Source organism: Nyctereutes procyonoides, unplaced genomic scaffold (assembly GCF_905146905.1).
Source record: "Nyctereutes procyonoides isolate TBG_1078 unplaced genomic scaffold, NYPRO_anot_genome, whole genome shotgun sequence".
Classification (NCBI taxonomy): domain Eukaryota; kingdom Metazoa; phylum Chordata; class Mammalia; order Carnivora; family Canidae; genus Nyctereutes; species Nyctereutes procyonoides.
Genome location: NW_026575046.1, coordinates 45,114,933 through 45,142,697, shown reverse-complemented (window position 1 = coordinate 45,142,697; position 27,765 = coordinate 45,114,933). Strand labels below are relative to the sequence as shown.

Here is a 27,765-nt window from a genome sequence, read left to right as displayed (position 1 = left end):
CAAAAAATTTGAGTCATCCTGCACGCCTCTTCTCAGCTGAAATCGAACAAGGCCACTGCTCCGATTTCTTGTTTCAGCTCCCAGACTGTAAACAAGTGTCCTTTTCACAGTATATGTGGTGCCACATCTTTTATGCATGTTTATGCATTTTGTTGGGGATTTTGCTGTTTAAGTGGCTCTGATGCATAGTGATGCCAGGCTGTCTAGCCTTCCTAAGCACAAGAGGCTGTGATGTGCCTCATGGAGAAAACACATGTGTTAAATAGCTTTGTTCAGACACGAGTTATGGTGCTGTAGGCTGTGAGTGCCATGTAAATAAATCAGTGCAAATCAGTCAGCCACATATATTAAACGAGATGTCTTTAAACAGAAACACACATCAGGCAAGGATATATATATTGATCAGCTGATGAAAATATTGTGACCAGAGGCTCACAGGAATGTAGCCCTGTGTCTTCCCTAGGAGCCATGGCTCGGCATCACCTGACTCAGTTTTCCCCACAACTTTGTAGATTACAACTATCATCGGGACGCCTGAGTGGCTCAGCGGTTGAGTGTCTGCCTTTGGCTCAGGGCGTGATCCCAGAGTCCCAAGATCGAGTCCCACATTGGGCTGCCTACATGGAGCCTGCTTCTTCCTCTGCCTGTGTCTCTGCCTCTCTCTCTCTCTCTCTCTGTGTGTCTCTATGAATAAAAAAAAAATTAAAAATAAATAAATAACTATCATGAATAATGAGAACTGACTGTCAACCTTGCTTTTTTGTCATGTTCTCCACTCTTCCACCCATCAGTCCCCTGCAAACAAGAAGGAGAAAGACCTTCCCCTGCTGTGTGCAGCACCTCCCTCCCTCCCTGCCCACAGCCACCACCTTGCCCGTGGCTTCACTGACTGCTCTGTAACTGGGAGCAGCTGAGAACACTCTGAGGGGACAGAGGAGAGAGGGGCACATGTGCGTCCTGGGGAGGAAAGAGGCTGTCTCTGTGGTCAAGCTTCAGAGGCCAAGCACAGACCTCACCCACCACCTGCAAGGAAAGTCCTTTTTCATTCAAACCTGAGAAATATGTACTTTTTTTAAAAAAAGATTTTATTTATTTATTCATGAGAGATACATAGAGGCAGAGACACAGGCAGAGGGAGAAGCAGGCTCCCCACCAGGAGCCTGACACGGCAGTTGGTCCCAGGACCCCAGGATCCTGAGCCAAAGGCAGATGCTCAAGCACACTGAGCCACCCAGGCACTCTGCATACCATTTTAAACCTCAAAACTGAAACTTCCATGAATAAGGAAGACAGGTATTAAAGTGAGTAAGGCTGGCCAAGTATATATCTGCATAGTAAACAGGATCAAGTAGTCTTTGCTTCCATAAAGAAGCATTACCCTCTGTGTGAGGTCAAACTCACACAAGTCTGTCTCTCAAATTCCCCCTCTGTGACAGGGACAGGAGAATAGAGAACCACTTCTGTGCACCAAGAGAAACAACAGCGTAAACACAACGATAAGTGACAACCAACCCCCAGCCTCAGCATCCAAGCCACAAGAGAGCAGTGGGGACTGTGGCACAACACAGACCCAGTTCTCACCACAGGAGGTGAAGGTCACTAAGTTTGTCCCCCTGTTCGTTATGCTGGGATGCAGGTCCTGGCTGCCAAACATTCCCTGTGGCAGCCAGAAATCCAGGTGTAGGGAAAGAACAGACCTGCGTTTGTTCTGAGTTCAGCTGGTTCCCCCTCCTGCTGTGTGACCCTAGGAATGTCCTTAGCCTTGCTGAGCCTTAGTTATATTGTTTACACAGCAGAAATAAATCTACCTTCCTTGTAAGTTAGGAGGATCAGAAATAAGTATGAAGAGGTCAATGAAAGACATGCCTCTGATCATGGACCTGGGGCGAAAAGCTGTGCAGGAAGACAGAAGTGCACATCTGGGTTGAGTGACCCATGGTAACTAGTTATATATTTAAAAGAGGAGTTGAAAAAGAGACTTTCAAGATTCAGAGAGTGGCTCAAATGTGGAAAGGAGCTCCGTGCAAGGCAATAATTAATTATAATATTAATAGTAATAATAGCTCGCCACTAAGAGTTACTAGACACATTATTCCCTACCAGACTGTACTGATAATAATTAATGTAATTCTCACCAATAAAAACAAAAAAAGCCCTGAGATTGTTTCATTTTACAAATAAGGAAGCTGAAACACAGAAAGTTAAGTAACTTATCCAAGGTTAAAACTCCAGCAGCAGGGGATCCCTGGGTGGCTCAGCGGTTTAGCACCTGCCTTCAGCCCAGGGCGTGATCCTGGAGTCCTGGGATCGAGTCCCACATCGGGCTGCCTACATGGAGCCTGCTTCTCCCTCTCCCTCTCCCTCTGCCTGCGTCTCTGCCTCTCTCTCTCTCTCTCTCTCTCTCTCTCTCTCTCTCTGTGTGTGTGTGTCTCATGAATAAATAAATAAAATCTTAAAAAAAAAAAAACTCCAGCAGCAGAGCCCAGAGCAGTAACAGTGCAGATCACCTGGGGGAATGGGTGTGCTGTCTGAAGGCAGTAAATACATGTTTGTGCCCACGCACATGCACATAAGTTCGCAGTCATAGTACTAGCCAACCGAGCAAATGGCCCGGTGAAGCAGATCTGGTCCCAAAGACCACCAGCTGCAACCACTTATTTAAATTAACTTGATGGCAGCTCTTTTTTTTTTTTTTAAGTAAAGGGTGTTAACTGGGACCCATCACCATCCCTACATCCTCATAGATGTAGTGAGCCAACTGGATCAGAGTAACGCTCAAGCCAGCAGTGCCTGTGTCTAAGTTTGCTAAGCTTCCTCAAGGACTGTAAAGTCAGGGTCCTAAGGCCATGCTCTCGACTTTACCCTGACCAGGCACAGAGGCCCAGGAGGGTAAGCATAAAGCCAGGTGTTTAAACGTTGCTGCGCCTTTACTTGTCCTGTTGGAATGAGATCTCCAAGAGTGTCCTATGTGCTAAGGGATGCCCCTCCCCCCAACATGTATAAGCCATTACCCAAAACGGTTATTAGTTACTGTGGTAACTCCAGGCAACTTTTCAAATGATGTCACATTCAGACTGTGGTCTTGGCCTCTCTTGGACAGACTTTCTAGACCAGTTCTTTTTTTTTTTTATCTTTTTAATAATAAATTTATTTTTTATTGGTGTTCAATTTGCCAACATACAGAATAACACCCAGGGCTCATCCCGTCAAGTGCCCCCCTCAGTGCCCGTCACCCATTCACCCCCACCCCCCACCCTCCTCCCCTTCCACCACCCCTAGTTCGTTTCCCAGAGTTAGGAGTCTTTATGTTCTGTCTCCCTTTCTGATGTTTCCCACACATTTCTTCTCCCTTCCCTTATATTCCCTTTCACTATTATTCATATTCCCCAAATGAATGAGAACATACACTGTTTGTCCTTCTCCGATTGACTTACTTCACTCAGCATAATACCCTCCAGGTCCATCCACATTGAAGCAAATGGTGGGTATTTGTCATTTCTAATGGCTGAGTAATATTCCATTGTATACATAGACCACATCTTCTTTATCCATTCATCTTTCGATGGACACCGAGGCTCCTTCCACAGTTCGGCTATTTTTTTTTCTTTGTTTGTTTGTTTTTTTGTTTTTGTTTTTTTATAAATTAATTTTTATTGGTGTTCAATTTACCAACATACAGAATAACACCCAGGGCTCATCCCGTCAAGTGCCCCCCTCAGTGCCCGTCACCCATTCACCCCCACCCCCCGCCCTCCTCCCCTTCCACCACCCCTAGTTCGTTTCCCAGAGTTAGGAGTCTTTATGTTCTGTCTCCCTTTCTGATACCTCCCACACATTTCTTCTCCCTTCCCTTGTATTCCCCTTCACTATCATTTATATTCCCCAAATGAATGAGAACATACACTGTTTGTCCTTCTCCGATTGACTTACTTCACTCAGCATAATACCCTCCAGTTCCATCCACGTTGAAGCAAATGGTGGGTATTTGTCGTTTCTAATGGCTGAGTAATATTCCATTGTATGCATAGACCACAGCTTCTTTATCCATTCATCAGGTGGCGCTACATTCTCCTCAGCCACAGCTAAAACCTAGGAGCCCGGGCATCCCTGGGTGGCTCAGTGGTTTAGCGCCACCTTCAGCCCAGGGCGTGATCCTGGGGCCCCAGGTTCAAGTCCCACACTGGGCTCCCTGCGTGGAGCCTTCTTCTCCCTCTGCCTCTGTCTCTGCCTCTCTTTCTGTGTGTCTCTCATGAATAAATAGATAAAATCTTTAAAAAAATAAAATAAAACCTAGGAACCCTCTAGCCAAAATCAGGTACACACTGGTGAATTTGTTGGCAGTAGTTGTGTTTTTAGTAAGAATTAGTTGCCCACTTTTAAAAATCAGGAGTGTTCACAGGAATAAAAAACAACACTAGATTTCTGGCATCTTTTGGAAAATCAAAAGATCTGGCAAAATGGGGCCAAATGGCTTCAGTGAAGTTCAAGTGAGGAGCAGCCGCCCTCTTAAATAGAGCATGTGCTTTTCTGGTCACTGGGCTTATGCACTGTGCTATCCCCCCTGGACTTGCTTCCAGCATTAAGTCACCAGCCTGGACCCTGTGGACATCTGAGCTTGCAACCCCAGCTTGAAATAGAATTTCCACCTTGGGGAGGGAGAGGTTCATAAAAAGAGTGGACAGGACCTCCCTGACTTGACAGTATCCCAGAGTGCTTGTTCCGTTATGACTCAGTATCCTCAGTTTCTTTAAAATAATCTACCTAGCTCTCTCCCCACTACACTTTCATCTGGGACTGGGCTTTAAATGGGATTGTAGACACCTCCCCCTCGCCAGCGTGCATGGGCTGTCTTACAAACCACCGGTTAGAAGAGGCCCAGGATCACCTCGTCAGACAGGTTTTCCATGGGGTAGCCAGACAAATCCCCAGCCTGCAGGGGCCTCAGTGTTTCTTAGGAAGAAACAGGGTCTGACAAGTACAGCCAGCAGCTAGCAGAGGCAGCGGGGCCACACGATGGGTTCACCCCTCCGAACTACCCCCGAGCCTGCGTGGGAATTTCCAAGGCTGGGTCCTTTCAAGTGTAAGATCCCATCCTCATCAGTGTCAAAGCCAGGATGGGGCCATATTCCTTCAGGTGAGTCTGTAGAGACAGAAGTGGAGAAAGGCCTCCTGAATAGTCCTGATTTCACATTTTTGGGTTCCTGGTTCCTGGAACTCTGGAACATCTTCAGGAAGATAGTGCTCTGAGAGTAAGACAGAGTTCCTACAAACCCCGATGCCCTTGATTTGTGTGTGGAGTGCTTGCCCCAGGCTGCCTGCTGTTTTGTGCTGTGCTTTGATGAATGAAGAGACAGCCACAGCCTGGTCTTCTGGAAAATTCTATCCCCTCCTTTTTTGCTCTCCTTGTGTTTTCCATTCTCCCAGCCTGAGGAAATCCAATTCACAAACCTTACAGTAATGTGATGTTAATTTTGCTCATTTAAAGAAACAGATGTCAGGAAATGGGAGCCCTCCCCATTTCGTGGCTGCTTTAACTCATCTTCATTGCCCATCCTATGTACTTTAATTCTCCAAGGAGCCTAACTCTCTGGAGCAAAATCCTGCTCCTCCGGCATTCATATGAGTTATGGCTACTGGGAGAGCCTTTATCTCTCCTCCCATGTCTGATTTGGGGGTAATTTGCAGTCTCCCCTGTGCATTACATTCACTCCTGGGTATCCCAGACCAGGACTACCAGGATTTATTTAAAAAAAAAAAAAAAAAAAAAGGCTGAGTTTAAGGAGAGCCAGGCAAGGGTGGGGGGCAGAAATCCAGTTAGAGAGTCTCCCAACTCTCAGACCTTGCAGGAAGGATGCTGAGGAGTACTGCAGGATACTGTCCTTGACAGGACAGAAGGGGGAAGAGAGCAGGACCATGACAGGAGCGCTGAGAGAGCAGATGAGGCACCTGCCCACAGGCGTGGCCACTGCCATGCCTTACAGGCCCCGTCCCTACCTGGGAAGAAGGCAGCAAGCTGGCATCAAGCCCCTGGGTGCCCAGTTCCATCACTTGCTCCAAGCCAGTTAATGAGGGAAGCTTCACCGCCTGGGGTTGCCGTGGGTCAGCCCAGAACTGTGCGAGGCGAGTCTGTGAGAGAAGCAGAAGTATGAGGGGCTCAGTGTGCTGCTCCAGGACCTGGAGCTCTGCCCTCTTATTCCCAGCAGTACAATGGGGCACCAGTCCTAGTAACTTCAGTGTGCTTAGAGGGTCAGCAGGCTCCCTCTACACCTGCAGATTTCGCTGTTCATAGAAAACACCATTCCCTGTGCTAGGCACCAACAGGCTCTTTGTTCAGGAGACTGGATTCTTCCCCCAGTTGGTGTAAACACCATCACTTTCCACTCCAACCATGCCGCCTGGGATGCATTTCAAGCCTGACTGGGTGGTCCATGGAGGCCCCCCACCAAGGAGAGCCCTGGGAGGGGCTCGCAACACCAATGACCCTGCAGGATCTCTTGTGGGGACTGGCGTGTGGTGACCAGGCATCAGAAGGAAAGGCCTTCTCAGAGTTTGGGCAGAATCAGAAAGGATGGCCCCAAGGCTTGGTAGGACCAAGCCCAATGCACGAAAATACAATATCCCAAGCCCAGAATTATGCAAAGCAGTACTGGAAGGGTGTGTGTATCCACACCACCAAAGGAACATTCCCTTAGGAAAGAGGCTCCTCACTGGAGGACTTTTTATGCACCAGAAAGCAAGCCTCAATCCTGGTTCTCTCAACTATGTGACTCTGGGTGAGTTCCTCAAATTCTCTGGACCTCAGTCACCTCATCTATAAAATGAGACAGTGATAATACACGTGATACTCCTCTGATAGGCATTGTGTTACTGCTTCGATGTGATTCTGTGAACCAAACCCCTTACATGGAACCTAATTCATAATAAGTGCTCAGAAAGTACTAACTAGCAAGTGCCCATTGCTATCAAGCATCTCAGCCATAGAGCTGGAAGCTCTACAAGTGTCCCACCCCCACAGAGGGGGCACGTTTTAGATTTTTCTCCTGCCTTCCCCTTGAGCAGCACTGCTTGGCGAGAGTTTCTGCTGAAGGAAGAAAATCAGTTTGAGAATCACCATTTTAAATGTGCTCATACCCTGGGCTTAGAAAAAAAGGAACACCCTGAAAAGGCTCAGGCTCCACTCGGCCCGTTTCACACAGTAGCCCCACCCGTGTGGGGCCACAGGTCCTGAAGACCAAATATCAGGGAGCCCCACCACCCAGTCCTTGGTCCAGGGGTGCTTGAGACCAGCTGCAGGACTAGTGACTCCCTCCCTGCATCCAGGGACCCACTCTATCTCTTCCTTCTAGAAACCTGAGTAACAATAAGATCAAGGAGGTGAGAGAAGGTGCCTTTGATGGAGCGGCCAGCGTGCAGGAGCTGATGCTGACCGGGAACCAGCTAGAAACGGTGCATGGGCGCATGTTTCGGGGCCTCAGCAGCCTCAAGACCTTGTGAGTTCCTGGAGCCCAAGCCAAGGTCTGGAAGGAGATGGGAGGGTAGGGGCATCAGGCGGGGATTACAAAGGCTGGCGGCCAGCTCCAGGCCTGGATCCCGTCCCAAACTGCTGAGTCCCTTCTTTCCTCGAGCCAGAGAGGCACTAAACACTTCCCAGACCTTGATGGGAGAGAACTTAGTGTGCTCAACACCCCCAGCACACACACAACTGGAAGATGCTTGCCCTAAGGTGTACACGTAGATGGATTCATGCTGGAAATGTGCTGAGAGAGGCACACACACTTACCCACTTAGACATATCCACATATACATGAGAACCACACGCACACACAGGCAGCATGCAGGTAAGCATGTACACACACAAGCATGTACACACAGCGCACACACAGAGGCTGATGACCCACAGCTACATCTTGATTTTTTCTCCTCCCAGAAATAGACATGCATACACTAACCACCATACAACATGCATGCGTATACATAGACACTCATGGCACCCGCTTTCACTGTACGTAAAGTGTGCAGACAAGAATGTGCATGTATATTGACGGGTAGCCACCATGGGGACCCACACACCCTGCTATCACACAACAAACCTCAGCAATGCAATGGTCTGGGCTTGGACCAAAAGCCATCCCACCTACATGCACGCACCCATGTACACACCCACGCACACCCTGCAGCTCTGTGGTGGGCAGAAGATAATACCTGTGCTCCCTCATCCCCACCTCTCTCCTTGCAGGATGCTGAGGAGTAACCTGATCACCTGTGTGAGCAATGACACGTTTGCTGGCTTGAGTTCAGTGAGGTTGCTGTCCCTCTACGACAACCGGATCACCACCATCACCCCTGGAGCCTTCACCACACTTGTCTCCCTGTCTACCATGTAAGTCTTCCTGGCCCCACTGCATACTGACTCGGGGCTCCTGTGATGCAGACCTCTCCCCTGGCAGCTCCCTACTATGTTTGGCCAAGGTCGTCTCCCCGTCTGTCAGCAACCGTTTGTTGGGCTCCCTCCACGTGCCAGGCACCGTCTAGGTGCTGAGAATCACAGACACGGCCCCTTCTTCTTGGAGTTCATAGCGTAGCGAATTGCCACAGAAGGGGGTCCACAGTGACATGAAATCCTGACATAGGCTTTGTCAAGGAACACTGGAGCTGTGTTCTAGAAGGTGAGTGGGAGTTAGCTTGTTCAAGAAAGTAGGAAGTGCATTTCCTTCTATTGGAAGAGCATGTGCAGAGGACCTGTGGTGGGTTGTTGCAGAGCAGATTGTGAGACTGAGCAGAGTCTAACATGGTCAGAGCACAGAATAAAGGAGGTATATGACAAGGCAGAAGGGAGGTCAGGGCCAGGCTACAGACCTGCCGTGGACTATTTGGGTCTTCATCCAAAGCATGTCAGGAAGCCACTGAAGGTTTTAAGCAGGCCAGTGACATGATATGACAGGGGATTTTAAATGATGTCACTGGCCACTTAAACGTACATCAGAACCAGAATTAGAATCTTCTAATTCTTCCGGACACCTAAATGGCTCCTGTCCAGGTAATTCACTGTATTGGTAAAAGAGGTTGTTTAGAATAGTTAAGTGATGGGCTCTAGATCAAATTTCCTGGGTTCAAACGCTGGCTTATGTCTTATTAGCTGTGTGACCTTAGAAAAGCTACTTCATCTCGCGGTGTTTCTTTTTTTTTTTTTTAAGATTTTATTTATTTATTTATTTATTTAATTTATTTATTTATTTATGAGAGACACAGAGAGAGAGAGAGTGAGAGAGAGAGAGAGAGAGAGAGAGGCAGAGGGAGAAGCAGGCTCCATGCAGGGAACCTGATGTGGGACTCAATCCAGGGTCTCCAGGATCATGCCCTGGGCTGAAGGCAGCGCTAAGCCGCTGAGTCACCCGGGCTGCCTTCTCCCTGTGTTTCAATTGTTCTTTCTGTATATTGCATCTCATAGGATTGTTATAAGGATTGAATCTGTTAATATTTGTAAAATGCACAGCAGTGGCCTGAGACATAGAAAGTACTTAACGCTTATGGTTGCACATAGTATTTCTATGTGGCTCTATCAACCTTAATTGCTGGTCCTTTTTTTTTTTTTGCTGGTCCACTCTTCTCTCTTTTCTTCCCCAATGATTCTTTGGAAGACAGAAGAGAAAGGCTTTTGGCTACATCTCCTATTGCTGCCCATTGTCACGTTCCCATATAACTGCTTCACTGGGCAAAAAAAGCCAAATTCTAGATGTCCTAAAGGGTCCACACCATCCAGTCCCTCCTAACCCCACCCTGGGCCAGCCCCACCAGCGTCCTTACTGCCCCCCACACCCTAGACCCACTCCCAGTGCCTGGAACAGCCTTTCCCCGGCCTCCCTCCCCTCCTTCCATTCTTTGCTCAAGTGTGGGTTGCCTCACCCCACTCTGCCCCTGTGCCATCACCCCAGCTCATCAGTCCAGCTCTCCTAACCATTTCTCTAGCACTGACCATTTCCTAATATTGATTGTGTTGTTGATTACATATTGTCTGCCTCCCGTAAGCTGGAATGTAAGTTCCAGAAGGACGGGGATGTGCAGCTATTCTGTGCACTGCTATGTCTCAATGCATGTGTCTGTGCCTGGCACTGAGTAAATACCCATTATATAACTGGTGAATAAATGAATGAATTGAATGGATGAGTGACAGCAAGATGGGGGTAGTGGGTTAGAAGCTAGCCTCAGCAGGTTGGTTTATTTTAGCTAACTTTTCACCCCGCCTGTGTAGCCTCCACACTGACAATCCGGACATAAAAGATGCCAAGAGAGATGGAGTCACAAAGCATTAGGGGAACCCACTTTGACACGAGAAGAAACCTGCCTGACTTGGTACAGCTGCTAAATGTCAGCATCAGGATCAAACCTGGGATGTCTGACTCCGAGGCTCCTAATTGTCCTATCGTTGCCACAGCCACTCAAGGATGTCTGGCCTCTCATTGGTTGTAACCACCCTCAGCTTTACTTTCGTCCCGTGTGAGATGAGAATGTTACCTCCTTCTTTGGGCTGTTGTGACCAATTGGAACAGGAGAACGGCTTTATGAGGTGCTGAGCCTGGTGCCAGCCCTGTAGGCAACACTCACAGACTGACAGCTGCTCTCCCCTCATCAGGCCACCAGTCCAGTCACTGCGTTCCCTAGATGTATACAAAGTGGCAGTGTTGATACCATGCGGGACCCTGGAGACATGGGACAGACAGACAGGTCTGATGCCCACCCTGGGGAAGCTGAGTCTAAGGGGGGAGGCAAGCATTCTGTGGTCAGTACAGGCTCTGGGTGCTGGGCAGGACATGTGAGGGGACGAGGGAGAAGATGGGGACAGGCAGGAACTCCTCATTGCTCTTTGGGGGGGGGGCGTCTGAGCCAGGACTGAAGGAAGAGGAGGCGGCGGCCAGGCGGGCAGTAGAGAGAGTCGTGCCAGGCAGGGGACCAGTGTGTGTGGAGGCGCTGAGTCTGAGAGAAGCCTGCTGAAGGATTGAAGACCGTGCGCAGCTGGAGCTCAGGGAAGCAGGGAGGGTGTGGCAGGAGACCATGGTCACGTCCGTCCACAGAGGTCCTGAATGAGACCCTCACAAAGACTGCCTCTGAATTCTAGAAGAGAGTCTGCATTTCTTTTCCCAGACCTCCTCCTTCCTTCCCGGGAACCCCGAGCAGGCCTCCCTGGAGAGTTGCAGCCCTGGATCCCCCGGCCAGCTTCCACAGTAGAGGGCGAGGTGCTAACCACTCAGAGAGGGCCCTTCTTTCCTCCCAGAAACCTCCTGTCCAACCCTTTCAACTGCAACTGCCACCTGGCCTGGCTCGGCAAGTGGTTGAGGAAGAGGCGGATTGTGAGCGGGAACCCCCGGTGCCAAAAGCCATTCTTCCTCAAGGAGATCCCCATCCAGGATGTGGCCATCCAGGACTTTACCTGTGAAGGTGAGGAGGCTGGGGGCAGGGCAGAGGGGCAGTACCTGGGAAGGGGAGAAAGATACAAGAGAGGAGAGGTACAGCAGGTAGCTGACGGTCAGGATCCCCTCAGATCTGACACTACTCCATCTGTGGCATGCAGCTGTGGCTCTGAAGGGCTCTGCAGGTCTGCTGCTAGCCATATGGCTCCCTCATGCAAATTAAGAAAAGGAGCCTCTTTCTAAAAACATTTTACTTCTATCAAAAATGTGTCATAATATACTGATTTTTAAGACAAGACACTTTATGGCTATGATAATACTGTTGTACTAAATATCCTAATCTATCATATCCACAGTGAGACTGGTGGCCATCAGAGGGTAAAGCACCCTTATGCAGTACACAACCTACACAACTGTGCATGGGAGGCCTGGCCCTCAGTTTTCCTCTCTGTGTCATGAGGCTCAGTGGATCCTGAAAAACAAACTTCAAGACAAGCTGCTGGAAAATTTCTGTCACTGACTGGGGGTTTATAAATACCTGGAGGTCCAAGGCTTTGAGTGTCAGGATTCTAAAGGGCATATTTGCATAAATTCAAGCCAGCACAACTTTGACTATCACCTATGGTTAACTGGTTTGTAAATTAACTGAGGTTAAGGTATAATGAGGGCTGGGGACACGTTTATCACCCCAGAGGCATGGGGTCAGTGGAAGGGTGGAGGAAGGGAAGAAAAAGAAGAAGGGAACAGACAGGGCTCTCCTCCAACCCCAGACCACTCCTTCAGTTAGTCTGGCTTATTCCTGATTCCATTCGTGGTAGCCTCTTTCCTGTGTGATACTCTGGTTAACCAAGTTTTTTAAGTCTTCATTTTCTATTGAACATGGTAAAAGGCTCTCTTCCCCAATCCAGGCACACATTCTTTCCCCTCTAACCACGGAGGAAACCAGCAGGCTCCTTACTTCTCATTCTGGCTCAAAGTGGAGGGCCTCCCTTTCCTGAAAATGGCTTGCTCCCTGGCACCAGGCCTTGCTCACCTCCCCCCCCCCCCCTCCGAGAAGTTAGTCTCCCTCCTTGCTCACTCTGGGGCTCTTCACAGGCAACGACGAGAGTAGCTGCCAGCTGGGCCCTCGCTGCCCCGAGCAGTGCACCTGCCTGGAGACGGTGGTGCGGTGCAGCAACAGGGGGCTGCACACCCTCCCCAAAGGCATTCCCAAGGACGTGACCGAACTGTGAGTACTTCCACCCTCTACCAAACACCCTTAATGCCACCACCACCAGCGTCCACCATGCTTTGTCTCTAGTGTCTCCGGCACGACTGCCCAGGGTGCCCTTCCTTGAGTGGACCCCAGCGCCATGGCAGCAGCACCTCGGCCAAGGTGTCGGGCAGCAGCCTGGACATGGGAACAAGAAGTGCTCCTCCCCAGGGCCTCTCTGCCTGGCAGGCGACACTACCCGGCCCACTGGAATACAAGTGGGAGGGTTACCGTCTTGTTTTTTAGATCCCCCTAAGCCTCCAGTGCTGTACTCTGCCTTCTTGAGTCCCCGGCCATCCCGACACTAATTCCTCAGGGTTGCCCCTGCGCCAGAAGCTCCCACTGACACAAAAGAGATAGCATTCCCTTCCTGAAGCGCTCTTAGTGTTGTGGAGAAAACGGTATTTCTGCCCCCCTGGAAAGCTCAGCCAGTCCACGGGCAGGGAGGCCTCTCGGGTGTACCGGAGCCATGCAGCCGTGGCCAGGTGGCACAACCCAGCACAAGCCATGCTCATGCTGCCGTTCATTCATTCATTCGCTCAGCACTTGTCCGTTGAGTGCCTGGTGCATCAGGTTCCTCTGCTCACACTGGAGAGACACAGTGAGCAAGCCAGCTGTGTCCCCCACCCATGTGAGGCCCACGGTTCACTGGGGAAGGGAGACGTGTCTGCATCATCTCAGCAGCACGTGGGAGGTGGCAACCATGAAAGTGCTACAAAAGAGAGCACAAGGTCGCTGTGACACCCCCTGAAAGCAGAGAGCCTGCCCTTGGGTGTGGAAGTCAGAGAAAGCTTCTCTGCGGAGATGCAGCCCGAAGGGTGAGGGGCAGCTAGTGAGCAGGGAAGGAGGAAGGGCACCCCACATGGCAGTGCTGCAGGTTGTGACCGGCAGGGCTGGCTGGGGGTGTGACAGGACCCAGGGCGCCTGAGGGGAAGAAACGCTCACATGCCTCTCCCCACCCACATCTCAAGCTCACACCACCTCCCCAGACCCCAGCACTCCCTCCCAGTCCTCTGGGACTGCTGAGTGTGCACCCTGCCCTCAGACACAAGCAACGAAATTGAGGGAGACTCCAGCAGGGAGTATCTCTCTGCCCGGCTCTGCCTACAGGGCAGGAACCCGAGTATGACACCGTCTTCGAATAGCAGGTGCATCCCTGGGTGTGTGTTGTGGCTTCTGGCATCTCCCGACACTGTAACCAGGGCTGCCCATCCCAGGGAAGGGCTTGAGCGTCACTAAAGTCCATCACAGTCCTGCATTTGGGCTGCGGCTGTGCTGCGGAGGCCTGCATGAGCAATGCCACACAGCGCAGTGGGGCCCGCAACCTCTCCCTCGGCCGGCACTGCCGTGGGGTGGGGGCTACAGAAATGACCCACGTCCTCGCCTCCCTCCTGGACCAACTGAGTGCCAGGTGACATGTGCCAAAGAGGAGGAAATGCCGGTAAGACAGGCCCGTGGATGCATTTCCCCAAAGCTCATGAAATAGAGATTGAAATAACAAAGATAATTGGCTGTAATTATAAAGTCAATTTAAGAGCTTGGGGAGACCTGACTTCCTGCTTCAGAAATGATGACGCTTCTCTTGGCCAGACTGGTTTCCAAAGCACACCAAGGATGGCAGCCCTCACCTCTGAGCCTAGACCATGTCCTGGAGGGAGGGGAGGAGCGGAGTATCTGGGGAGGGGTTCAGCGATGGGGAGAGACAGGGAAATTGATGCAAGAGAAAGTGAAAGCCAACAGCCCCAGACAGCAATGGCTTGGAGGCCTCCATTCAAGGACCAGATTCATTGTTTGGATCCAGTGCTGGCTTTCCAGCTCCCTCAGGCATCATTAGTGGTCTCAGGCAGAGCTGCCACCATACAAAACAAAATTAAGTTCAATTCACTGAGAAGGGGGAAAAAAAAAAGAAATACAACCAAAGTTCATAGCATTTCTCCAAAGGGCAGGGTGTGGGAGCCTACTGCAGGCACAAGCCAGCAAGGCAGTACCTTACGGGGGGCGGTGAGCTTTCCTCTGCCAGCCCTCTGCAAACCCCTGGCCTGCTCTCTTGCTGGTTCAAGCAGTCCCTGAGGACAGCATGCAGGCCCCGTCTCTCTCTCAGTGCTGACAACTAAGAGTCACTCCCCAGGCCTCATCTCCAGTAAGCAGCAACTCAGGATCAGAGGGCAGTTTGGTCTGACCCCAAATCCCATGTTCTTAACCCCTACCCCAGAAATTCTTAAATTTGGGGGTCTCAGGGTGACCCCTTTAGGTTTTTCAAAAGCAATGAGGACTCTACTTTTGTTTATGTGCTTATATCTATCGATATTTACCATATTGGACTATTAACGAGAATTTTTTTAAAATATATGTTTAATAATCCATTTAGAAACATAATTTGCTCATTACATGTTCATATAAAAAGCATACTTCTATGAAAAACAAACCAAAAGAAATTTAATTAAGAAGAGTGACATTTTTACAAATATAGTAGAAGGGAACCAGATTTTCATATCCACTTCTGCATTCCCTCTGTTGCGATACGTTTTGGGTCAAGTACAAGAAGGAAATCTGGCTTCACATAGACAAATCGTTGGAAAAGAGAGGAGAATTTTAATAGCCCTTCCACATAATTGTGGATATTCTTCTTCGATAATATACCATAACCATGAAGTGGTAGTTTCGTAAAGGCTAGTTGTTGCATGGGACCCAAAACTGTATCCATGGACTTTCTATTCTGTTACAACCCACTGGTCTATCTTGTGCTTTGAATGGAACTTTCTTCCATGAATGATCTTGTAACAGTGTGCACTGGTCATTTGGAAAATATTGGTTCGCTGGGTTATATAGATCGTCTGGACATTGGCACCCTACATGACATGGTATCAAAAATGTCATAACCAGTAACATCACCAGGATCTCATCAGAAAAGTCTCTCAGGAAAGGGAAACTGCTCAATGTAGCAGTTAAGAGTTTTCTAAAATTTTAATTTTCACTTGGTAGCAAGCTTGAATTTTATCCAGTAAGTACTATTAGTAGATTTCCATGGAAAGTGACAGGCTCACTGTATTTGTGAGAAAATGTCTACCAATACCTATCCCGGAATAACCTTTTGCTAGTCATTCTTTTTTTTTTTTTTTAAAGATTTTATTTATTTATTCATGAGAGAGAAAGAGAGATAGAGGCAGAGACATAGGCAGAGGGAGAAGCAGGCTCCATGCAGTGAGCCCGACGTGGGATTTGATCCTGGGTCTCTAGGATCATGCCCTGGGCTGAAGGCAGGCACTTAACCGCTGAGCCACCCAGGGATCCCGCTAGTCATTCTTTTAAGTAAAAATGGTGTTTTATGGGAGAAAATTTTAAAAAAACAGCTAGTTTAGCTTGTAACTCAGTGATGCTGGAGCTTTTTCTCCAAACCACCAAAGCAGAAATGCTTTATGCATGCTTCCCATTTTTCCACGCTGAATATTAAAAAGATGTGTTCAAGGGTTGATACTTAATGCAGTTAATAACTTTTCACTGCTTCCTGGAGGGCATTCTCAAGTGAAACTGGCTTTTTTCCCCCTACATGTACTTAAGGAGGGAAGAATATAGTGACCACTGATACCATGTGGTGCCACAGCCTTGATTCATAGTGAGGTGCCAGCAATTTTCCCCACACAGTGCAAATGGAAAACAATGTTTTAATTTTTTCAGAAAAGTAGTTTCAGTCTCACAGAGCCCTGAAAAAACCTAGAGGAGCCCCAGTGGCCCATGGACAACACTTTAAGAACCACTCAGGTTTAATTACACACTAGCAAGCAAACGATACAGAGACACCCGCTAGAAGTCAGCACTAAAGTCCTGATTTAGAAGCAAGCCTACAAAAGCTTGCTGAAAGCAGAGCAGAAGTAGACATCTCAGCGCCCAAGGTACTTGACACAAATACAATCTGCACAGGTTGGGCCTCGTCAGCTTCAGAAGAGTTCTGTTATTGCTCTGCCATGAGCCTTGTAGACTCACGCTTGCCATTCCGGAAGTACTTAAACCTAAAAATCTATTTGCTTGCATTTAAGGCAGTGTTTATTAACACCAGACCTTCCTGATTCTGGAAACAAACCCTGTAAGTCCACATCTTCCTGAGCAGCGGAGAGGAGAATGAGAATCTAGTGCCAGCAAACAATACCCACCCCCATCCCCTACAGTCCACTCCTGGTTAATATCCAGGAAATTTGAGAACTGACCTTGGTGTGAGGACTGTGAGCATAGATTTGTTGTCCCACCACAAACATCCCAAGGAGAGGAGAAGAGAAGGATGCCATATCTCCCCCAGGCACCACTGTTGGAAGAGGGGATTTCTACTGGGCTGTGGAGTCTGAGCACATCTTGGGAAGCATGCTGACGGTGTGCACACATACATGGCATTGATGGGAGGCTTAAAAGTGTTTGGGACTTAACCACCAGGACACAGGCTGAGACACAGCTCTCTGAGACTGATTTCTTTCGCAGGAGGTGATGAGAAGAATGCACTGCTTGGGGGAGAGGGTAGGACCTAGCCTGGCACTGGTTGGGCTTGGGGTGGGGGTCAGAAGATGGTGGCCTGGGGTACAGCAAACAGCTCAAATTTTGGGCGACAGAGGGCCATGCCAGAGAAGGAGCAGGGCAATGCAGTAAGCAACAAGCGGAGGAGTGGCATGGACAGCATGTGCTCTGGGATAGGGAGGAGTCCAGGCAGTTCTGCGCACCGCCCCCCCCAACCCTGGCTTTAGGAAAGCAAGGGAAGATATCCTATCCGGGTGTGACCCACCACAGCCAGCACTCATAGAGCATTTACTGTGCCAGATGCTGTGGTTGTTTTTCATATGTGACCTCATTTAATCCTACAAGGCAGGTATTGTTACTCCCATTTTGCAGATGAGATAACTGAGGCTTGAGAAGGTTGAATGATTTCTTAAGATCACAGTGCCAAGAAGCAGCAGAGCATTGCCTCGAGCCCAGGCCCATCTGACCCCAGGGCCCATCCCTTAGCCACTCAGTTACTCCCTTCCTTTGGCAGAGGTCTGGGTCCCTGTGTGCTCTGCCCGGTGGCCTGGCTCGTTGGTGATTTGCAGTAGACAGTCATGTGTCTCTTTGGAACCTGCCACCTGCATTTTAAGCAGGGAGAAAGCAAACCCAGCACCCCTGCCAAGATGCTATAGGTACCTGTCTGTGGTTCTGGCTGGTTCCATCCTGACAGCTGCACCTTCTCTAGCAATGCCAGCTGCTGCTTTCTTTGCATACTTGCCACCTCCCCCCCACCCCCGCTGGGCAGGCTCCCCAGAGCACTTTAGAGGGCAACCGCCCAGCACTGACTATATTCTTGCCTTTCTCTGGCCTGGGGAGAGGGATAGAAATTGCCTGCAGCCAGCTGGAGGGCAGCTGGCTCTGGGCACAGCAGCACTTCAGAGTCCTGGCGCAAGCCTTGGCCCAGAGAAGCCCTCAGCAGATGGCTTCAGTAGAGGACACTTCTAGGCTATCGGGCAGTCATGGCCATCTGTGGGAGGGACTGAGGGAGACCGAGGCACAGGCCACAAGCTGAGAGAAGCCCTCATCACTCAGTCAGGTGTTCACCGAGTTTATCATGCCAGGTAATGTCACAGGAGCTGGGAGGCAGCAGCAGTGTGACAGATAAGACCCCTGATGTCAGAAAGTTAGAATGGGGGAGAAAGACAGTAAGAAGGCTAGTCAGGAAATTAGGCATCTCAGATAGGACGGAGAATAGGGTTTCCCCAGGAAAAGGGGGTGCGGGCAGGATGTGGAAAGCAGTAGAAAGAAAGAAAATGTTTTATGCTAACCCAAAGATGGAAAGATCTTAAAGTCAAGAGACCAAGAAGACCACGTGACACAGCAAATAGACTGGAAAAGAGACTGGTGTGTACTGAAAACTCGAGAAGGGATCTGTAGTTCTTGTAGGCTGTGGTGAGGGCTGACTCCTTATCCCAGGAGAAATGCGGGAGCCAAGGAAGAATTTTAAGCAGGAAAGTGACATGATGCGGTTCTCATTTTAGAAATATTACTCTGGAAGGAGAATAGAGAATAGACAACAAGGAGATCACTATGGGTTTTCCGATATTCATATGTATTATTGGGTGGAGGGGGTGTGTGTGTCTGTGTGTGTGTGTGTGCACGCACACATGCACACACATTCATGTTCAAAACACACTGAAGACTGCTGTACCAAGAACTGCTCCAAGAGCTTTCCATGGAGACTCATTTAATCACTTCAAGGAGATGATCATGATAAGCCCCCTTTTAGAGGTGAAATGCAAGCTCAGAGAGGTTAAGTTGCCAAGGTCACACAGCTATCAGCTAGTGGAGCCAGGGTATGAACCTGGGCTGCTGACTGCTGAGCTAGAACCACATCATCCCAGGCCCCTGGCGGAAGCCCTGGCCATGAGTGGGGGCTCCTGGAAGGTGGCTGCCCTTCTTCACCAATCAGCAGGTCTGAGAGTTCTTTGTACAGCACTTGTCAGCGCCGCAAAACTCCTAACAGAAATGAAGAGCATCCATTCGCTCTTCACAGGTCTTCCTGTGCTCATGCTCCGGCTAAAACGGAGCATTTAAATGCAGATCAACACCAAGGTTGCTAGAGAGGCAGGGACCCGCTGGAGAGGCTCTGAGAGTTCTGAGGCTGGCAGGGCAGGAGTGCAGTCTTCTGAAAGCGTCCCTCTGGGGCCTGGGCTGCAGGCTACAGGCAACTTTGGAGTTCAGTCTTCATGAAGGGCTTTGCACAAAGAGCTTTCCCTCACAGCCACATCTGTATTTGTGAGGTGAAGCCGTTTGAATCCACGTCTTCTGAGCTGCAGCACCAGGTTGCTAGGGACATGGTGCACCTAGAGTGGCTCCCACGCGGGTACCCCTCGGCCCCACAGTGCCACATGCAGCGCTCCCTGGGGACTTCCGGGGCTCGCATCACACAGATGGTGTTTCCTGAGCATCTCCTACTGCCAGCCAGCGTACCGGGATGCTGCAGTGAGCACAGCAGACACCGTTCTGGCCCGCTCATCACAGACTCACTCTTGGATGTCACAGGGGGGTGAGATGCTGTGAAGAAAATGCACCGAAAGCTTGGGCTGAGTAGCTTGTCTTGTCCCCAGTGGGTGTGGGAGATGGCGCTGGGGAGGCAGTGATCGAGCTGAGTTCTGAATAACCATTGGAGTGAACTAGCAAGGAGGGAGAGGAGGGGCACGCATGTGCCGAGACCTGCCCCCCAAAAGGAACCTGGGGCATTCGGGGGGTGGGGCTGAAGCCAACGGAGAGTTTGCTGTGTGGTGAACAAGAAGGGGAGGCAGGGCCTGGAACCGTTAATTTGATGTGTCAGCTTGACTGGGCAGGGGGGCCCACTTGTTTGGGCAAATACTAGCTACATGTTACCTGGAAGGTATTTTGTCGATGCAAGTAGGTAAAGGAGATTACCCAGAATAATGTGGATGTAGGCCTCATATAATCAGTAGAAGACCTCAAAAAAAAAAAAAACCAAAAACAAAAAACAAAACAAAACAAAAAAAAACAAAACAAAACTGGAGCTTTCTGTAGAAAGTAGAAGGGGGATTTCTGCCTTAAGATTGTAACACAGAAATCATACTTGAGTTTCCAACCTGCTAGCCCTTCCTCAAAGTAAATTCTCTCATGAGGTGCCTGGGTGGCTCAGTTGGTTGGGCAGCCAACTCTCGGTTTTGGCTCAGGTCATAATCTCAGGGTTCTGGGGTCGAGCTCCATGTCAGGCTCTGCATTTAGTGGGAAGTCTGCTTGAGATTCTCTCTCCCTCTGCCCTTCCCTCTGTGTATGAGCACTCTCTCTCTCTCCCTCAAATATTTTTAAAAATTTTAAAAAATAAGTTCCTTCTCCCTCTGTACATACATTTATATGTGTGTGTGTGTGTGTATCTCTCCAACTGGTCTGTTTCCCTAGAGAACCTTGACTGATTTCAGGACAGGCCACAGACAGCTTGGAAGGATTTGGACAGGATTTGGGTAGTCCTTTTCTAGCAAGCAGTGGAAGCCAGGGAAGGATTTTAAACAGGGGCAAGGCTGATCCAGTCAGCATCAGCAGAGCACCCATCAAAGCCAGGCTGAAACAGCAGGACCAGAGGCTCCAGAAGCATCTGTGTCATGTTGCCCATCCTCCAGGATCCCCAGGACAGGACACCTCCCTGTGTCACCTGAGGATGCTGTCAGCATCCCTGAATTCCAGGGGTCATTTTAGATGTTCATTCAACTGTTGAGCAAATGCAGGCATCAATAGAGCATGGCCTCCCTTACAGATGGACATGGGCCAGGCACAGGGCATCCTTTGAAACCCTTGTAAGTTTTTGCTTGTTTAATCCAGGGTCCTACAAACAGCCCTTCTCTTCATTCATTCATTCACTCATTCAGTAAATATTTGAGGTCCTGCGCTACGTGCTGAGCCTTACACTATGCTCTGGGAATGCAGCAGGACACAAAAGTGGCCCAAATCCCTGCTGCACGCAGCTGATGTCCTAGCAGAAGTGACAGACTAAGTTATGTGGTCAGGCGAATCCTCTCAGGACAGTGGTGGCCAAAGGTGAAAATAAGGAGCTCCAGGTAGAGTTGAAATCACATGGGTTTGACTTCTTGGGCTATGCAACCCAGCAGACCTGAGTTTAGATCCTGGCTCTTGGACTCACTCCTCCCCCTCTCTGAGCCTCAGTGTTCAACCAGATGGACAAAACACCCAGCAAAATATGGCCCCCTCTGTAGAGGATTGGATAACAGACCAGAGTCTCTCTGTCCCAGAGCACTAGATTCTGCACCTTTGTTTCTGTTTTGTTATTTTCCTTGTCACTCTGTGGTCTGTGAGCTTAGGTAACTTGCTTAGGCTGTGCTTGTCATGAGGCCTTCTGTAAACATCCCAGCAGGGAGACTTGGTGTTATGGCATCTTAGTCTGGGTTTCGCTTTAGATGCCTCAAGTTTGCTAAGTAGTTGTAACAAACAAACAAGAGTGAGAGGATAAGCAGCATGGGAGAGGGGGAGATGTCACTGCCAGCCTGAGGCTAGACCCCTTCAAGTGGCTCCCTTGTGGTTAATTAGCCTCCCTCCAGCAGAGATGCTCCCTGAACCAGCACACTCCCCACCAGCCCTGCTCATTCATCCAGCTCCTCCCTTCTTCCCTCTTCCCCTACCTCTCCCCCTGCCTCTCCCCCTTCTTCTCTCCCTCCCTCCCTCCCTCCCTGCCACACCATCCACAAAACACTCCCTGTGGGCAAGGTGGTCCGACATGACTTGTCCTCCCCTCCATCAGCCTGCACAGACCCCAGAATCCTGCCACCCCCACAGAACCTCCCTGTCCAGCGGAGAAGTCTAGAAGGTCTTCATGCCCAGTCCTCACCACCACTGCTGAGCCACAGGGCTAGTGTCCACACAGCATGTGAATGCCCTGCCACCCGTCCTTCAGGGCAGAGCAGAAGGGTGAAGCAGGGTAAGCTGTGACACCAGCTCCTGCACTGGTCTGCAGTCACTCCCTGCATTTGGGATAAAGCCACCTCCAGGGCTTCAGCGTGATCTGCCCGGCTCCCTTTCCCCACCAGACCCGCCTCGCTGGCCTGCACAGTTTGTAATCTATGTTGTTTTCTGTGTATGTCCTCCTCCTCTCTCCCCACCCCTCTCTTCCCCTCTCCCTCCCACTCCCTCCCCTTCCCTCTCCATGTTAGATTCTTAAATGCCAGAAAGTAGGCAGCACGCTTGTCTTCTTCACGAGTGTATACACACTGGTATATACACAGTGTATACACACTGCAGTTGCCCAGTAAAGATTTCTGTCTGAATAAATGAACGCATCGGTGAATATGTTTCTCTTAGCTCCTCTGCCTGAGGGCACCATCTAAATGTATGTGGCTGAATTTTAGGCCAGATGATCAAGCTCCCTGAAGGCAGAAATGGGATCTGGTTCATCTTTGTATCTACCCCCTCCTCTAGCATAGTTCTTAACACATAATAGGTACGCAACAAAGGATTAAGGACCAAAGGGAAGTAATCCGACATGCCATGGCAACCTCAGACCATATGGGGTCCTGCCCAGTGCCCTGGGCCATGATGATTCTCAGGGGCCAGCCCTGGAAATAAAGTCATTTGGCCCAAACTTAAGAAAACACCCCTTCCAACTTGTCCTCAAAGCTAAGCCTGGTTTGGTCATTGACAAACTGACTCATCCTATTTTAACCCATTTCATCCCATTCAGTCATTTGGTGGTGGGTCTACTGGATGCCAGCTGGTGTTCCAGCAGCTCATTACTCAAAATGCAGCCTGTGGACCAGCAGTTCCCATCCTCATGCAGGAGCCTGTTAGAAATGCGGACTTAGGGACACGTGGGTGGCCCAGTGGATGACCTTTGGCTCAGGGCATGATCCTGGTCTTGGGATCAAGTCCCACATCGGGCTCCCCAGAGGAAGCCTGCTTCTCCCTCTGCCTCTCTCTGTCTCTGTCTCTGTCTCTCTCTCTCTCTCTCTCTCTGTCTGTCTCTCATGAATGAATGAATGAATGAATGAAATGCAGACTCTCCAACCTGACACAGACCCACTATATTAGAATCTGCTTTTTAGCAATATCCCAGGTGATGTGTACATATGTTAAAGTTTGGGAAGTGCTAGACTAGAGATAAAGACAGAGGTAGGCCCTCTTGGAGCTTAAGGCAGACCCTGTACTAGTGGACACCAGCACGGAGAGGAAGCTATGGGGGCCTTATGTCAAGGGAGATTCGCACAGGAGACCAGATCAGACGTTGTAAGCCATCTTAAAAGTTCTTGTAATTAAAAAAAAAAAAAAAGTTCTTGTAATTTTGTCCCAAGAACAAGAGGAAGCCCAGGGGGAAGGGGTTTACCGCAGGATGAGAGTGAATAAATTAGCCTGTGTCACCTCTTGAGGGTAGTAATAACTTTTGTAATTCATGATCAAAATGAGACTTCCTTCTCTTATCCTCAAGCACACTCGAGTGTCTAAGGAGGTGGCCTCAGCCTAGGTGAGCAAGTCTGTGCAGGACCCTAAAGTCCAGACAGGTCTAGGCTCAGCCTTTGCCTATCCAGGAGGAGTCTCCATCTGTTGGTACGTCCCCAGTCCGAACCGCTGTCCCCTCCCACAGGCAGCCATCCTGTTGGGAACCACAGCACAATGCTCCAAGAGCACACCCTTTCTCCTCGGCTTCCAGGGGCGCATCAGAGATACACAACACAGATTTAGTGTTCTTAGCATGAATCATGACTCAGCTCTCCCAAGCTCCCCAGTAGCTAAGTAGAGGCTGAATGGAACTGTGGTGAGACTTTAGAGAGACCTGGGTTCAAATCCTAGCTCAGCCACTCACTCGCTGTGTGACCTTGGGCAAGTGTTTTAACATCTCTGAAATTGCTTCCTCAACTGTGAAAACTTTCCATGTGAGAGTATTGTGAAGGCTGGGTACAGAGTGAGTGCTTTATTCATTCAACAGATATTTATTGGGCACCTACTGCATGCCAACTCCATACACACTCTCGGCAGATCCAACACCGGACAGTTTTAGGCAATAGCCCTGCCATCACGGAGTATAGCAGTCCAGTGAGGAAAAAAATGTCATTAGTTGAATAATCACACAAATAAATAATAAGTGACAAATGCAGTCTGTGCTTTGACGGGGGGGGGGGGGGGAGAGAAGGAACTATGAGAGAGTAAAACAGAGGCCCAAGTTAGCCCAGAAAGTCAGAGGAGGGGTCTCTCAGAAAGGACAGTGTGTGCAGTGTCTCTTGATCAGGCTTCACTCCACATCTCTCTTTCAGGTACCTGGAAGGAAACCACTTAACGGCCGTGCCCAGGGAGCTGTCTGCCCTCCGCCACCTGACACTTATGTAAGGAGCCCGGCATGGGGTGGGACATTTAGTGTTCTCTCTTGGGGGAGCTCAGAAAACATGTGGAGGGTAAGGGAGGATGGTCTGCAGGCTTCACCACATTCCTGTACTTTCTCCTGGGGTGGAACAGAGAGAGGTAGGTGGGAGGTATGAGCCAGTCTGCTGTGCCAGGTCATACCAGTGAGAACTAGACACAGAAATACCCAGAGCCTGGGATCACTGACCATCCACATCACCTGCTTGGCTTAGGGAGAGGTGAGAGAGCCTCTGACTTTCTGGGGCCCCAATTAAATCCTGAGACTCCTCAGTTTCCAGTTTCTTGCAAGCTGTGGCTGCATTGAGGTTTGCCAAAAGCTTAAGTGGGCATTGCTTCTTTCTCTTCCAGTTGCCTAAAAAATGTTCCAAGTATATGGTTCAAACTGAGGTTCCTTCAGGTGGTAGCTCCTAGTGGCTCCAAGTCTGCCAAGATCCAGGAAAACTTCCAAATGAAAGCAAGGCTGCAGGGTATTGGGTGGGGGATGTCTAGGAACTGGGTGGTCTATGAGCATTGTCCCTTGACAGCCTCGTTGCCTTGCCAAGATGGGACCCATAAGGGGACCATAAGGTCCATTCCTTGGGTGAGTGGTCATTGGAAGATCACCCTGGCTGCTCAGGGGGCATGAAGCCAGTCCACAGTGCGGGGTCGGGGGGTGGGGAGTGAGAGTTCTTTCAGAATGAATCACTGTTGCCCTTGGCAAAGTGGGGCTACTGAAGAAAAGTGGCAGAAAGCCACCTGTCTCCTCATGCAGCCTGGCTTCCTAAACATCCCGCAAACCAGCTTCTAGATGAGATTTCTTCACCTCAACCCTGGGGGCATTTGGGGCCAGATCATTCTTGGTTGTGGGGCTGTGGTGGACATTGTGGGATGTTTAGCAGTATCTTGGGGCCTCTGCCCATGAGATGCCTGTAGAATCCATCACGGGGTAGTGACAACCAAAAATATCTCCAGACATTGCCACATGTCACTGGGGAAGCAAAAGTGCCCTGAGAACCACTCTGAGGTTCTCAGTGGTTCTCAACCTCAGCTGATTAATTTGTTTGTTTGTTTAATACTCCTGCTCCAAACCATGCTCAAGCAATTAAATCAGAATATTTGATTTATAAACCAGAATATCTGGACACGGAAACCAGGCATCAGAGAATGTAAACACTCTCCAGGGGATTCTAATGTGCAGCTACTATTGAAAACCACTCCTTGAGATATTTACCCCTGCAGAGAACTACAACTAGAGGTTGTTGTGGGCAAAGAACTACACCCCCACCAACTTCATTCCCCCTGATAAGATGGGATGAATGAATGCCAGAAGTGAGAGAGGAAGAGTGAAAGGAAGGACTGACCTGGGAAAAAATGGCACTAGAATAAGGAGAGATCTCACACATTATGTCTGGCTGGGAGGATGAAATGGACAGATAGACTTGTAATTGAATGGTTGACCAGGTGAATGGATGGGTGGATGAATGAACAACAAATACTCAAATGAGTGAATAAATCTTGAAGGAAAAAATGTACATTTGGATGAATGGGTAGATAGATGAATAGATGGGTGAGTGGATGGATGGAGGATGGATGGATGGATGGATGGATGGATGGATGGATAGCAGGCTTACACAAATGTGGGAAAGTAGGGAATGACCCACTACAGATGTAACTAACAGTAAAGTGTGACCCTTCTGTTTTACTTTTCCTAGCGACCTGAGCAACAACAGCATTGGCGTGCTGACCAATTACACCTTCAGTAACATGTCTCACCTCTCCACCCTGTGAGTACAGTGGGGTGCTGTGTCTGACATGGGCCTGGCAGTGAGTGGCCTGTGGCTGTCCTTTTCTCCCTGTCCCCTCAGGCCTCTGTTCTCTGCTCTAGTAATCCTCAGGGCTATGGCTGCCCCCACGTAGAGCAGCCTTTAATCATCAGAAGGAAAATAAAGTAGTTGGGAACTCTACTGTCTGGGCAGTTAGAGAGGAACCGATACTTCTGAAGAAGGCCCTCTTTGGAATACCTTCTGTGGTTTGTGAATTTTCTTCCCCAATGGAGGGTTTCCCTACATAATTATATTTTGCTCAGATCCATTTAGTTCCCATTAGCTTGGCACCTTGTGAGCACTGACCGTCTGACAATAGAGGGAGATGATGGCAAAGCTGGTTAGGAGGCCAGCCTGCCATGGAACACGAGAGGACATGGGGGAGGCAACATCTGTGAACTTTCTGGAGCGTTTCTCCTCCCTTTATTGTTGGGATGCTCTTTGTCAGTATATTAAAATTAGGAAGATAAAGAAACCACTTGCTTTGACTGGTCCACAGTGTGGACAGTACACCCACAAATAGCTGAGAAGAGCAATGGCCAAGAGCACAGCTGTGTCTTCTCCCACAGGATCCTGAGCTACAACCGGCTGCGGTGTATCCCCATCCACGCCTTTGACGGGCTGCGGTCTCTCCGAGTGCTGTGAGTACCTCACCTCGGAGCCCTGCTTTCTACCTGGGCTTCACCAAGTAACAGCAGGCAGTACTGAGTGTTCCTCTTCCCCCCACACACACCTCCCCAAACCAGCACTCCTCCTGGCTCAGGAGTGAGCTATCCCACTACCACGTGTGGACCCAGAGCAAATCACAAGCCACTCTGAGTTTCTCCTTTTTGTGCTCAGTGAAATCAGTAGCACCTCCCCGGTGGGGATTAGCATATGCAGCTGTATTCTGCTCCCTAGGGGAGCACAGTGTGTGGCTTGTGGCCACTGTGCTGATATCACTCCACTGTTGGGCCCTCTGGCCTTAGCGGGGCAGTGTAGACACAGTGAACCTCTGTGAGGAAATGAGACCTGTGTACCCAAGTCACAAACTAGAAGCCCAGAGACCTGGTTCAGCTCACAGACAGCAACGGGTTAGCAATTGTACCATTCATTGGTACAGACTATCTTTTAAAAAAAAACAAAGCTTTAATAAGATGCCAACACTTAACCCTCAGGAGGCTTCTCATACAAATCCTAATTCCTAATTTCTCTTGGAAAAAGGAAAGACCTGGCCTTTCCAGGGCTCCTATCTATATTCCTACATGGCCATGCAGCCTCCACTCCTGGCCCCCACCTGTCACCGTGTGACACCTGCCTCGCCCTGTCCTACACAGGCAACGGGGCAGCCACTGAGGCAGGTGAGCTCCAAGTAAGGACAAGATGGCATGGAGTCTACCTGCTTTCCAAATGTGGCTCTGCCCCTCCTAGCTGTGTGTCTTTTGTAAAAATCCAGGTAGTA

General features: G+C 49.6%; 1 protein-coding gene and 1 long non-coding RNA gene across 4 annotated transcripts in view; one reads left to right on the top strand and one right to left on the bottom strand.

Moving 5' to 3' along the window:
* The window catches only part of SLIT3 (slit guidance ligand 3), a 595,927-nt gene that overhangs the window by 515,763 nt on the left and 52,399 nt on the right, over window positions 1-27,765 (top strand). The window contains exons 17-23 of the mRNA XM_055325906.1: window positions 7,347-7,490; window positions 8,237-8,380; window positions 11,270-11,433; window positions 12,501-12,633; window positions 24,417-24,485; window positions 26,214-26,285; window positions 26,894-26,965. Coding sequence (XP_055181881.1) covers window positions 7,347-7,490; window positions 8,237-8,380; window positions 11,270-11,433; window positions 12,501-12,633; window positions 24,417-24,485; window positions 26,214-26,285; window positions 26,894-26,965 — 798 coding nt within the window. The remainder of the gene's footprint in view (window positions 1-7,346; window positions 7,491-8,236; window positions 8,381-11,269; window positions 11,434-12,500; window positions 12,634-24,416; window positions 24,486-26,213; window positions 26,286-26,893; window positions 26,966-27,765) is intronic.
* The window catches only part of LOC129509985 (uncharacterized), an 80,964-nt gene that overhangs the window by 5,448 nt on the left and 47,751 nt on the right, over window positions 1-27,765 (bottom strand). Inside the window, exons 4-5 of one of the 3 annotated variants that reach the window (XR_008664455.1) lie at window positions 5,995-6,126; window positions 3,785-5,140 (exon numbers count right to left, since the gene is read on the bottom strand). This is a non-coding gene — a long non-coding RNA (uncharacterized LOC129509985). Of the gene's footprint in view, window positions 1-3,784; window positions 5,141-5,994; window positions 6,127-15,041; window positions 19,699-27,765 lie in introns of those variants that run through there. The other 2 variants (XR_008664457.1, XR_008664456.1) reach the window with 2 other exon arrangements.